The sequence below is a fragment of the Mustela lutreola genome, chromosome 16, assembly GCF_030435805.1.
Source record: "Mustela lutreola isolate mMusLut2 chromosome 16, mMusLut2.pri, whole genome shotgun sequence".
Classification (NCBI taxonomy): Eukaryota; Metazoa; Chordata; class Mammalia; order Carnivora; family Mustelidae; genus Mustela; species Mustela lutreola.
The window spans coordinates 51,620,134-51,633,228 of NC_081305.1; the positions used below are offsets into that span (position 1 = coordinate 51,620,134).

At 41.6% G+C, this 13,095-nt stretch overlaps 1 protein-coding gene across 1 annotated transcript in view; it reads left to right on the forward strand.

The window, feature by feature from the left end:
• Positions 1-6,335: 6,335 nt before the first annotated feature.
• LOC131817681 (zinc finger protein 845-like) overlaps positions 6,336-13,095 on the forward strand; it is a gene marked incomplete at its 5' end in the record, with an annotated part of 32,915 nt that continues 26,155 nt past the window's right edge. The window contains 1 exon segment of the mRNA XM_059151215.1: positions 6,336-7,114. Within this exon segment, the coding sequence (XP_059007198.1) occupies positions 6,336-7,114 (779 nt within the window).

A 13,095-nucleotide genomic window follows, 5' to 3' on the forward strand; every position in this document is an offset into this window, starting at 1 on the left:
ATCAGTGGTACATTTATGAAAAGTAGACTCTGAGACCCAATCCAAACATCTAAATCAGAATATGACTTTTAAGATCTTCAGTTCATTGTCATATCCATTAACACTGGAGAAGTACACATGTAGTTCACCTACATTCTTTCATTATTCTGCTGTTCCACTCTATTTGATAACTGTGTCTTGTATGCCTTAAATCAATATATGTGCTCTTCATTTCACAGATTATTTTGGGTATGGGTTATCCCATGACATCCACATAAAGTTACGGTGGATTTTGATCTTTATGCAAAAATGGCATTGGAATTTTGGTAGAGATTGCATTTTCTGTAGATCACTTCAAGATTTATTCTGTTTCAAGTTCCAGTGAAGGAACATAGATGTGTTTCTAGTTTATTCATTTCTTGATTCCTACACAGTACAGTATATTTTCTATAATTTCTGGTTTGACCTCTACCATTATGTTTAATTGGAAGCATTTTTATTGGGGGGTGGTGTTTGCTCTAAAAGTGTGATGTTTCAGTTTGGGGAATTGTTCTTTGTTGTATAGAAACAAAACTAATTTTTTTATGTTGATTTGTGTACCAGCTTTATAAAATACATATGAGTTTTAATAGGATTAAAACAATAAGGCTTGGGGCACCCGAGTGGCTCAGTGGTTTAAGGCCTCTGCCTTCTGCTCAGGTCATGATCTCAGGGTCCTGGGATCGAGCCCTGCATTGGGCTCTCTGCTCAGCGGGGAGCCTGCTTCCTCCTCTCTCTCTGCCTGGCTCTCTGCCTACTTGTGATCTCTGTCTGTCGAATAAATAATATCTTTAAAAAACAAACAAGCAAACAAACAAAAAACACTAAGGATTCCCAGTAGAAGCATGGGCAGTGGAGTAGGAGGATCCTAGACTCATGTGTCCTGTCATGAGCACCACTAGGCAACTGTCAGGTCATCCTAAATGACTGTCTAGTCACTCTTCAGTGACTAGACAAACTTCCTAAGTAAAAGGAGAGAAGAAGCCACATGGAAGATGTCAGATAGTGTGGAGACATGGTTTAGGGAGGAGAGGAGTATAGCATTGTGGAAGGCAGGGAGACCCAGGTGTGCAGTAGGTGTCATGACAGAGGAACACTCAGGGGATGCCTAAAGAGTTTTTCCCAGTGCCATTGGCTTGGAAAGGGAGAAGGGCTGAATTTTCTTAGTTCTTGGAACCAGCACATCTTAAATCCTGGAGTTTTAATGGGCAGCAGGTTTGGATGGGATAGAACCAGGAGTGCACTGGGGTGCTCTTGGAGAGAATGCTGACAAAGAACCTGGAGGCTCACAGCATGGAAACAGCCATCTGAAGAACACCTGGGGCACGTAGTCAGGACAGTATTCAGTAGTCTAGGAGCACATTCCTGAGGGGAAATATTCAGTGACATGTGGCTCCAAGAACATGGGCGTTGGATGGTACCATTTCCCTGTCCCATCCTGTAGCACAAAGACAATCCCCACTCAGTGAGGACACTGGCTGTCTGGCTTGCTTGCACCAGGCCTCATGCCCCTGTGATCTGAGGGGACTGCCCTTCTCAGTGAGGCTTATCTCAGGCTTAGCACGGTGAGCCCCTACCTACATCTTGTCTCCTGAGCAGGTATTTTGCAGGGCTGCACTCCTGGTGGAGTTGATGTCAGGTCTCCTTTCATAAGCAGACCAGAGCTCACCTAGTTCAAACTGGCCACATTCAGGCCAGGGACCAAACTGGCAAGGAGAGCCCTGCAGACCCCTGGCCTGAAGGATACAGCAGGAAACATCATTGGCTTTTCTATCACACAGAGGAAGGTAAAGACTTAGACAAAATGCCAAGATGAAAGAATTTATCCAAACAAAACCAGCAGATGAAACAAGAGCCAAGATGCAATGGAAACAGATCGTAGTAAGGAGCTTGATGACTACTGTACCTATCAATCACAAAGGATACTGAAAGTGTTAAGAAAAAAATAGGGTGAACTTTACCACAGAGATAAGAGTTAAAAAATAATTATGTGTGGGGCACCTCTGTGGCTCATGGGTTAAAGCCTCTCCCTTCAGCTCAGATTATGATCTCAGGGTCCTGGGATTGAGTACAGCATTGGGCTCTCTTCTCAGTAGGGGGCCTGTTTCTCCCTCTCCCTCTGCCTGCCTCTCTGTCTACATGCAATCGCTGTAAAATAAATAAATTAATTAAAAAAAATTAAATTAGGGACGCCTGGGTGGCTCAGTTGGTTAAGCAGCTGCCTTCGGCTCAGGTCATGATCCCAGCGTCCTGGGATCAAGTCCCACATCGGGCTCCTTGCTCAGTGGGGAGCCTGCTTCTCCCTCTGCCTCTGCCTGCCATTCTGTCTGCCTGTGCTCGCTCTCCCCCCCCCCCTCTCTCTGATAAATAAATAAAATCTTTAAAAAATTAAATTAAAAAATATTTGGGTGCTTGGTGGATCACTCAGGGAAGCCATTGACTCCTGATTTCTGCTCAGACCTTGATCTCAGGGTTCTGGGATTCAGGCTCAGTTAGTGTGATGCCTGCATGTGATTCCCTCTCCCTTCAGTTCCCACCTGAACTTTTATGATCCCGCCCTCAAATATATGCCTTTCTAAAAATCAAACATAGGTGAACAATGCAGTAAGCGAGATTAGAAACAGGTTTGACGTTAATTAAGAGGAGGCTGGAAGAAGCAGAAGAATGACTTTGTCATGTAGAAGGAAAAATAAAGGAAAATACTGAATCTGAACAAAGGGAGGGAGAAGAATCATGAAACACGGGATTTATTTAGCAAACTCATAGCTTCCATCAAAACTAGTGAGATTTCCAGGTCTTGGGCTTTTCTGTGCTGGGAGAGTATTGCTTCCAAATTCAACCCTCATGTTTCTTAATGATCTAAGATTTCCCATTTTTCTGGTTCAAGGTTAGTAAAAGTCACTTTTTTTTTTAAATTTTATTTATTTATTTGAAAGAGGGAGAGGTCAGAAGCAGGCAGAGAGGCAGGCAGAGAGTGGAGGGAAGCAGACTCCCCAGTGAGCAGAGAGCCCGATGCGGGGCTCAATCCCAGGACCCTAAGATCATGACCTGAGCCAAAGGCAGAGGCTTTAACCCACTGAGCCACCCAGGCGGCCCTAGTAATTCATTCTTAATAACTTGTCTATTTTTAGACATTCTGTTGTTGTTGTTTTCCTAAATTTCCCTTTTGTTATTATGTAATGGCTTATGGAGTTAAAGCATTGCCAGTTTTATTTTATTGATTGATATAGACATTACACTCAGTGTTCCATTAGTGTGAATCTGCTTTCTATTTTATTTTGGATTTTTATTTATTTTGTTCCTCTACTAAGTTTCATCAAAGTCTCTTCCTTTTTTAATTCTCCTGGTGGAAATTCAGTTGTTTATTCCAACATTTTCTAAACTCTGTATTGTATAAGATGAAAAAATTGGGAAATAGAAAGCCTAGTAGGGAAAAACTGGCAGAAATGAACAATACAAACAAGGACCAAAAACAGTAAAAAAATTAAAATGATGATATTTAGGGATTTCTAAGAAAATCGTGTCATGTGTGAACAGAGATAGTTTCAGTGTTTCTTTCTCAGTTTAGATTCCTTTACTCTATTTTTGGTTGCATAATTCTTCTGACTAGAGTATCCAGAAGTATATTCAAGGCAGTGATGGGGTCACTTCATTACCTGCTGATCATAGAGGAGAAGCTTGCAGACCATCCCTATTGAATAGTTTTCAGGTATTCATACATCTTGGCATTCATTAGTTGGAGTTTTCCTTCTCTCTCTACCTTGAGTTTTAACATGACATGTTGTTTAATTCCCCCATATTTGTATTCTGTCTCCCTTAATATGACCATATCATTTTTGACCTTCATTCTGTTAATGTGGAGTCTTGAATTTATGGTTTTCTGTATGTTGGAGCGCCCTTATTTCCTGGTCTGTTTCCATCTTGATCATCTTGTAAAAAGGGAAAATGTACTTTTGATTCAGTTTCCACTATTTTATTGTGGACTTCGAGTGAATATGCCTCACAGGCAGTGGTTTCTAAACTTTGTCATTTGTAGTGTCTTTGTCTCTTGGATGAGCTGATAATGCTGGTGCCACAGAGAGAGTGTTCTGCTAGTTTCTCTGATCATCACTCCTTGGAAATTTTTGAGATTTGCAGTCCTTTCTCTTTCAGTGTCTGTTTGAATATTCAGTGAACTCATCTGGCACACAATTTTTTTTGTTGGATTTTTTTTTCTTTCTTTTATTCCTCTTTCATTCATCTTCATATTTGTAGATCAGTTGAGATTTTTTTCTACTTTTCTGAGTGATGGAGTCTAAATTGGTTATACCTTTTTTAAAATCTATACTTGTTTTTTAGTATAAATTTGTGGGTACTGATTATCCATTATTGCCTCTTATAATTACTTTTATTTCTATGGTCAGTTATACTGTATCTGCTTTCACTTCTTCACCTCTCACTTTAGTTGGTCTTTTCCCTATTATTCTTTTTTTTTTTTTAAAGATTTTATTTATTTATTTGACAGAGATCACAAGTAGGCAGAGAGGCAGGCAGAGAGAGAGGGAGGGAAGCAGGCTCCCTGCTGGGCAGAGAGCCCCATGTGGGGCTTGATCCCAGGACCCTGGGATTATGACCTGAGTGGAAGGCAGAGGCTTTAACCCACTAAGCCACCCAGGTGCCCTTTCCCTATTACTCTTAATTTAGTTCATGGGCTGTCAATATTGTTGGTCTTTTCTGACAAACAACTCTTCCTGTGCTTGATATGTTCCTATTTTTACTGTACTCTAGTTGATTCATTTCAGTTTTCTGTTTCAATATTGGTCATTCTGCTAATTTTGAGCTCATGTGACCCTTTTCCTGATTGTTAGAAATACAGAGAAGTGATTTTTGCTACACAATGACCATACTGCAGAATTCCCTATTAGACTCTGTGCTCAGTACATTGTGTCAATGTTGTGTGACCATAAAGAAATGAAGTCATGATGATTCCTTCTCAGCCATCTTTCTGACATTGACTCACTTGATGCTTCTATTTAAGAAGTCTTCAGTATATTCTTCTGAATGTAGTAAGTACAGTGATTTTACTTTTATTTGGTATTTTTCAGCTGTATCTTCACATGACACCCAGAGTTTCCTGCTAAAGCAGAGCATAGAAGATTCTTTCCAGAAAATATCAGTGTACAGATACTAACATAGTGCTGTTGAGATTTTACACTTACATACAGACTGGGACAGTGATGGGGGGGGGATAGTGACAAGCATCAAAGAAATCCTGGACGATACACCCAAACCAAAGCCATGGTCCTTAATGAGAATCTCTGTGCCCCAAATGGTGAGGGATATAAAACGCTGTGGAAAACCTCCCTCTTTAAGTCAACTGTTTCTGCAGAGCAGTGTGTTTCTGTCAGCACAAGCTCCAATCAACTATTCAAACATAGCTATTTGTGGACAGACCATTTGGAATATTGGGAAAGTAACCTAGTCCATGCTGAGATTAATTATTTGAGCCATTTGAAACATAGGATTTGCCTGAAGAACAAAGTGCTCAGTGGGATCCATATGAGAGGGGCTTCACTCAGGAGTCAACCCTCTAGAATGACCAGAGGCTTTTCATTGGAGACAGAATTGCTCAATGCACTGAATCTGAGAAAACATTGAACCAGGGCACCAGTGTTCACCAATGTGTCAGGGCTAGGTTTGCAGAGATCCATTATGAATGTGATAAATGTGGGGAAGGCTTTCATCCAAGCTCTAACCTTAGTGTACATAATGGTCACCATTTGGGAGATGGCCCTCATAAATATAATGAATGTGGGAAGGCTTGTAACCAGTCCACCAGTGTTGGTGGTCATCAGAGAATTCATGAAGGAAAAAACCTAGTCAGATCTAATAAAGCAGGGACCATTTTTGCCAGTCATCAAGCCTAAATATAAGTAAGATAATTCCTAGGGGAAAGGAAGCTTACACTTTGAAGGAATGTGGAAATCCTTAGACTGCCACTCAACACTATCTCAATATCTGTGAATGCATACTGGAGAAAAAATACAAAAATGTGAAGAAGGGGGACGCCTGGGTGGCTCAGTTGGTTAAGCAGCTGCCTTCGGCTCAGGTCATGATCCCAGCGTCCTGGGATCGAGTCCCACATCGGGCTCCTTGCTCCGCAGGGAGCCTGCTTCTCCCTCTGCCTCTGCCTTCCACTCTGTCTGCCTGTGCTCGCTTTCACTCTCTCTCTCTCTGACAAATAAATAAAATCTTTAAAAAAAAAAAAAAAAAAAAAAAAAAAAATGTGAAGAAGGTGTTAAAACCTTTAAGGACTGTCCATCAATAAATGGACATAAACCTATACCAGAGAGGAATGTTATGAATGTCAGGAATGTGGCAAGACCTTTAACTGCACTTCACAGCTTATTCAACATCACAAAATTCATACTGGAGAGAAACCTTACCAATGTCAAGAATGTGGCAAGGCCTTTATTTACAGCTCAAGGCTTATGCAACATAACAGAATTCATACTGGAAAGAAAACATACCAATATCAAGACTGTGGCAAGGCCTTTTGCCAGAGCTCACATCTTAACAAACATCACAGGATTCATACTGGAGAGAAACCTTACAAATGTCAAGAATGTGGTAAGGGCTTTAACAAGAGCTCAGACCTTAGTCAACATTACAGAATTCATACTGGAGAGAAACCTTACCAATGTTATGAATGTGACAAGGCCTTTAACCACATCTCAAGCCTTTCTCAACATTACAGAATTCATACTGGAGAGAAACCCTACCAATGTCAAGAATATGGCAAGGCCTTTTCCCAGAGCTCAAGTTTTAGTGAACGTCACAGAATTCATACTGGAGAGAAACCTTTCCAGTGTCAGAAATGTGGCAAGAGGTTTAAAGTGAGCTCAGTACTTACTCAACATCACAGAATTCATACTGGAGAGAAACCTTACCAATGTACAGAATGAGGGAAGGCCTTTAATCAGAGGTCAAGCCTTAGTGAACATCAAAGAATTCATACCTGGGAGAAACCTTATCAATGTCAAAAATGTGGCAAGGCCTTTAACCATAGCTCAACCCTTACTCAACATCTCAGAATTCATACTGGAGAGAAACCTTACCAAAGTCAAGAATTTGGCCCTCAGACCTTCCTTGACATCACAGAATTCATGCTGGAGAGAAACTGTACAAATACTAAGAATGTGGCAAGGCCTTCACAGGCACTCAATCCTCACTAAACATCAGAAAATTCATACTAGATAGATAGCTTACCAGTGTACAGAATGTGAGAAAGGGGGCACCTGGGTGGCTCAGTTGGATAGGTGGCTGCTTTAGACCCTGTTCTTGATCCCAGGTTCCCAGGTTTGAGCACCGCAGGAAGCCTGCTTCTCCCTTTACCTCTGCCTGCCCCTCCTCCATACTTGTGCTCTCTCTCCATCTCTGTCAAATAAATAAATACAATCTTTAAAAAAGAAAAAAAGAATGTGAGAAAAATCAGTTAAGGAGTACTTACCCATTCATGCACATCAGAGAATTCATTTTGGACCATAACCTTGCAGAAATGACAAATGTGACAAGGCCTTTGTCCAGCATGCACACGTTTACTAAATAGAGAATTCATACTGGAATGACAGCCGATGAATAATGTGGCACACCCTCTAGCTGCGAACGACTGTTACTGGGCATCACAGAATTCGTACTGGAGAGAAAATTATGGATGTATGTGAGAAAATGCCTAAGGACTGTTCCCTCCTCACTCCATATCAGAGATTATATATAGGAGAGTTAGTGTACAAATACTAAGAATGTGTCTGTGGGGCACCTGCATGGCTCAGATGGTTGAGCAGCTGCCTTTGGCTCAGGCCATGATCACGGAGTTCTGGGATCGAGTCCTGCATTGGGCACCCAGCTCCACGGGGAGTCTGCCTCTCCCTCTGACTTTCTCCCCCTCTTGCTCTTTCTCACTGTCTCTCTCTCCAATGAATAAATAAAATTTTTAAAAAAATGTGTCTGACCTCTCACTGGACCTCTGAATTTATTAAAATCATACTGATCATATAGGAGTAAAGTGTGAAATGTAAAGGATGTGGCCAAGCATTTAACTGGAATTCAGTCCTTCCTCAGTATCTCAAAATGCATACTTGATTCAAACCCTTGCAACATAGTGAATGTGGGAAGACCTTCATTTCAGTATACATTGGAGTAAACACCAGAGAGAGCATGTAGGAAAGTTAATTGAAAGTTAGCATCATTTAGAAAACTAATTATTTGAACATCAAATGCCAATATATGTAAGAGAATCAAGCCAGTGGAATATATTAATCACTCTACTCAGACATTACTCTGTATGAACATAGTGATTATAAGGAAAAATCAAACTTAAACACTTAGAAAATGTATGTGGTATTCTGTTGAACAGATTTCGAGGGTGGACATTTACATACATATAAGGGATTTCAGTATTTTCTCATTCTTACGTTAACTGCATTTGAGATTTGTGACTAACAATATTAATCTATTTTCCTCTGAAATCACTCCCGAAAATTCCTCTGTTCCTCATGGGTGTGAAGGGCCATGTGGTTGATTGTTGCTACATCAAAGATATTAGATGTCCTGCTCCATTAAGTGGAATGCATGCATACCTAATTTTCCATGGAAGATGACCATATGATACACAATATATGAAGTATATCTCAGTGGAGATGGTGCTTACGGTTATAACACTGATGTAAGATTCCATGGAATAGGTGTTCAGAGCACACACTTCTGCAGGTATTGAAACTAAAGAACTTCCTCAATATTAGAAATACAAAGTTTTCCTGATTGTTTTTTAAGGAAAAAGAGGTTACCGTCCAGTAAACTACCAATGTATCTTCCTAAGTGCAATCGTTAGAGAGTATGACTGTAGAACATAATATATTTTCATTAATAAGACTTTTTTAACATATCGATATGGGTTTGTCATGAATTATGTGTTATCTGGCATCTAGTGTTCATCTGTCTCATTGAGGGTTGTAGGGAGATGATTGAGTCAATCACTTTTTTGATACTGGAGTAGAACTGTATACCTAGGAATCCATTTTCCCAGTGGTTTGAAGGTTTAAGGGATATGTGATTATATTTTCCCCTAGTCTGTGCTGTGACTTTCTCCTCATTGTGAATACAATGATATTACTGTGGGTATATTACTGAGGTATGTAACATAGAGATCTTGATGTTTTAGGTCACGTACTCCATGATGCTGCTATTGGGCATCGATTTTGTGTAGCCAGTAGTTTTGCATGGGTCTTGCACTGACAGGAGCCTTTTTCACTAGTGCATTCTCCATTCAGCATGCTGCAGGTCCCAAGTTAGTAGGATGTGTGATATGACATCTGCAGTCCAACCTGTGAGCCACCATCTCTCCTTTCTTCCAATGCTTTCCCTCCCGTGTGTCATAGAGAAGATCCCCTCTCCCCCAGGCCTTCCCTAAATCTGTTTTAGTCGGAATGGCATATTCTGGATTTAGACTTGGAACTCTATAGCACTGCACCATGGCCCCAAATGAAAGAACATGCCCTGCACCCTACACTGAATATTGTTTTGATGTGTCTATGAAGTACACATGCACATATGACCATGCTATGTGTGTCATAGGTACCCCATAGGAGAGAGAAATCTATCCCAATAGGAGTCATGTGGTATCCAGGAAAGACAGTATTTAAGATGAAAAATTAGCATGTAGAGGAGGACAACTGTCCTGAGTTGCCCAAGTGACTCCCTAGTTGTGATAAAAGAACTTCTGTTTTATGACCTACTTTTCTCCAGATCTCCAGTTGTATTTGCCCTCATTTTTCTTCCTCTCTACATAAGAACAAAACCATTCTCTTTTGCCTGTGGAGAGAGTGTCTTCAGAAAATGTTTCATTGAGATTAGACAGATGGAAAGCTGGTGGGTATTAAGACATTTTAGCATGGGGATGTGGGATGTGAATCAGTAAAATCCGAGGAAGGCACTATCCTTAGAGAAAAAGACAAGACCTATTAAAGGGAAATGTGAAGAACTCTTTCCGTGTTTGGAGGGACCCGGAGGTGGCTCCTTTTAGTCACTGCAAAGGCACATGAATACATGTAATGGGGACAAGAAATGGCAAGTGTGGGTTTCTCAGGAGTAGGGAGGTCCTGGTTTATCTTGATGATTTGATCAATCTCCTGTGTCTACCTGGGAATAATGCTGTTGGATGTCAGTGATTACTGTCCCCCGCCTAGATCCGTGACAAGGGATGGAAGAGGGGTTGCATAATGCAATCATGTGGGCAACTTTAAGACGTCACATGGTAGAATAGATGTTTGAGATGAAGAAGCCTTCTGGGCAGTGGATTAGGTCAGATCAGCAAGGCATGTGCTGTGGTTGCTCCCTCATTTCCCAGGTAGGTAACCCCAGTCAAGGTCAGATCCAGTGTGGTTCGTGATCCTTCAGGGAAGCTGCTGTATGGGACCTGCCTCCCTTTCCTCAGTGACATAATGGGTGTATTTCTAGGGGCATGTGGGTGGCTCTGTCATTGTCTGCCTTAGGCTCAGGTCATTAGCCCTGCATTGGGCTCTCTGTTCAGCCAGAAGCCTGCTTCTCCTTATCCCCCTTTCACTGTGTTCCCCCTTTCACTGTGTCTGTCTCTGTCAGAGACAGAATATTTTACTATATAAAATAGTAATATTTTAAACAGTATAAAGAAACTGGTGGAAACATTTATACTCTATTACTGTCTGCAAGAGCCCATCCCCTTCAGTGCTAAGCATACAACAACCTCCTTCAAACATGAACAGTGTAGCTTTTAGGGGGTCTGTGGGAGCAGTCAGTTAAGGGTCTCACTTTGGCTCAGGTCATGATGTCAGGTTCCCAGCACAGCCCTGCAGTGGGCTCCCTACCCAGTGGTGACTTAGTTTCTCTCTCTTCCTCTGCCCATCACTACACCCCACCATGAGTGCCTCTCTCTCTCTCTCTCAAATCAAATATTTTAAAAAGGAAAAAAAAAAGTGTAGCTCTTTCTGAGCAAAAGTCCCAACCATGTGCTACATGAGTAAACTTACTATATTGCACCATAAATCATCATAGAAGTTCTTCCTGATCACTGTGCTGAAGGATCCAGCAATTTTGTTATCCAGAAACCCAAGCTGGCTGCCATTCCTTTGAAAATGGAATATCTGCATTATTCAGGAGACGAGCCATTTGGAAAGAAGAAAGTCTCATGTTCAAAAATCAGCTCCAAAGATTTTGCCAGGCCTTCAGAGTTTTAAAGGAGCTTGAGGACAGTGAATCAATAGGAGGGAAGCAGGGCAGTCTAACACAGTTCATGATCGCCTGTGGACTTACTGTGCCTCCTACGGACATTACAGAGGTAATTGGAGGTTGCATATGGGTCCCCAGTGGTGTTTGTGCCAGAAAGGGAGATTACCAGTCCTTGGAAACAATGCATGATGTACAAAGAAGGGTTTAGTCCATCATTCATGGAAAGGTGCATGCAGAAATTTAAGGACTATTAAGTTGGCCCAAGAGGCCAAGGCAAGGTTTCAATTTAAGTTAGAAAACTGTATTCTACGGGTGCCTGGGTGGCTCAGTGGGTTAAAGCCTCTGCCTTTCGCCAAGGTCGTGATCCCAGAGTCCTGGGATAAAGCTCCACATCAGGCTCCCTCTTGTGCCTCTCTGCCTACCTGTGATTTCTGTCTGTCAAATTAAGAAAATATGTTTTAAAAATGAGTGATTTCCCCCCTATTTTATCTATTGTCCCCTTTTCTCCTCTTTGTGCTGACTGTGATATTATTATGGATATATTACAGATTTTGTAGAGGTATTATTGACATTTTAGATCATGCACTCCATGATACTGCTACTTAGCATTCATTTTGCGTAGCCAGTAGTATGGTAGGGTCCATGAACAGACACCTGTCCTTCCACCAGCCTGTTTCCCAGACAACTCTCTGCAGAATCCCAAGGTAATGTAACCTCTGATACAACAACCCCAATCTACCCTTGTGAGTAACCCTCTCTCCTTTTTTCCCAATGCTTTCCCTTCCTGTGTCCCTTAGAGAAGACTCCCACAGAGCTGACCTGGACCTGTTTTAGCTTCAGTGGCCTAATCTGAAGTTCATCCTTGGACTCTAAAGCACTGAATCATGGGCTCTAAAAAGCTATGTTCCCCGCTTCCTTTGTGGGGGTGTTCCTTTGATGTGTCTGTGAAATTCACATGCCTATGACAGTGCTGGCTGTGGATTTAGAAAAATAATTTCCGCTTGTTTTATTTCCTAGTTACCTCCTGATTTGCATTTGTATTTTTCTTCACTTTACTTTCCAGCTGCATAGGCATCAGAGCCATTCTTTTTTTCCCAAGTTGTGGTGAGAGTGTTCTCCAAAAAGTTAATTGAGATTAGAGAGATGGACAGCCACTGGATATTAATTCAGATATTTAGCCCTAGGAGGTGGGATGTGAATCTAAGTAAAATTTGGTGAGAAAGAGGTAAGACCTATTAAACATGAAGAACTCCTTCCCGTGTGAGGAGGGAACTGAAGTTGCCTCCCTTTAGTCACTGCAAAGGCAAAGGCAGCTGTTGCTTTTCTCATCTGATGAGTACGTGTTATAGGAAAAGGAATTGCCAAATACATGGGTTTCTGAGGAGTAGGGAAGTCCTGCTTTATTCTCATGATTTCATTGCATTCCTGTGTGTAACTGAGACCAGATGGCCTTAGATGACAGTGATGACTGTGATCACCCAGGTTTGCCTCAGTGTCAATGAATGGAAAGGGAGGTGTATTGGATGGTGCAGTCAGTTGGGCATAGCTTTACAATGTCAAGTGGTAGAGTAGCTGTTGGAGGTGGAGTTTCCTTCTGGACAGTGGGATAGGCAGCATCAGCAAGGCACGTCCTGTGGATGAACACAAGCACTACTCAGGGATAAAACCCCAGTCAAGATATGATCCATTGTACATCAGTGGCCTTTCAGGGAAGCAGCTGCACTGCTGTGTGGGGCCTTCCTTTCTAGTCAGTACCATGATAAGTATGGGCTCTGGTTCTGGCTCTGTCCATGGTGGTGTTTTGCTAGAGAAGTAGTTCAGCAGTGAGACACAATG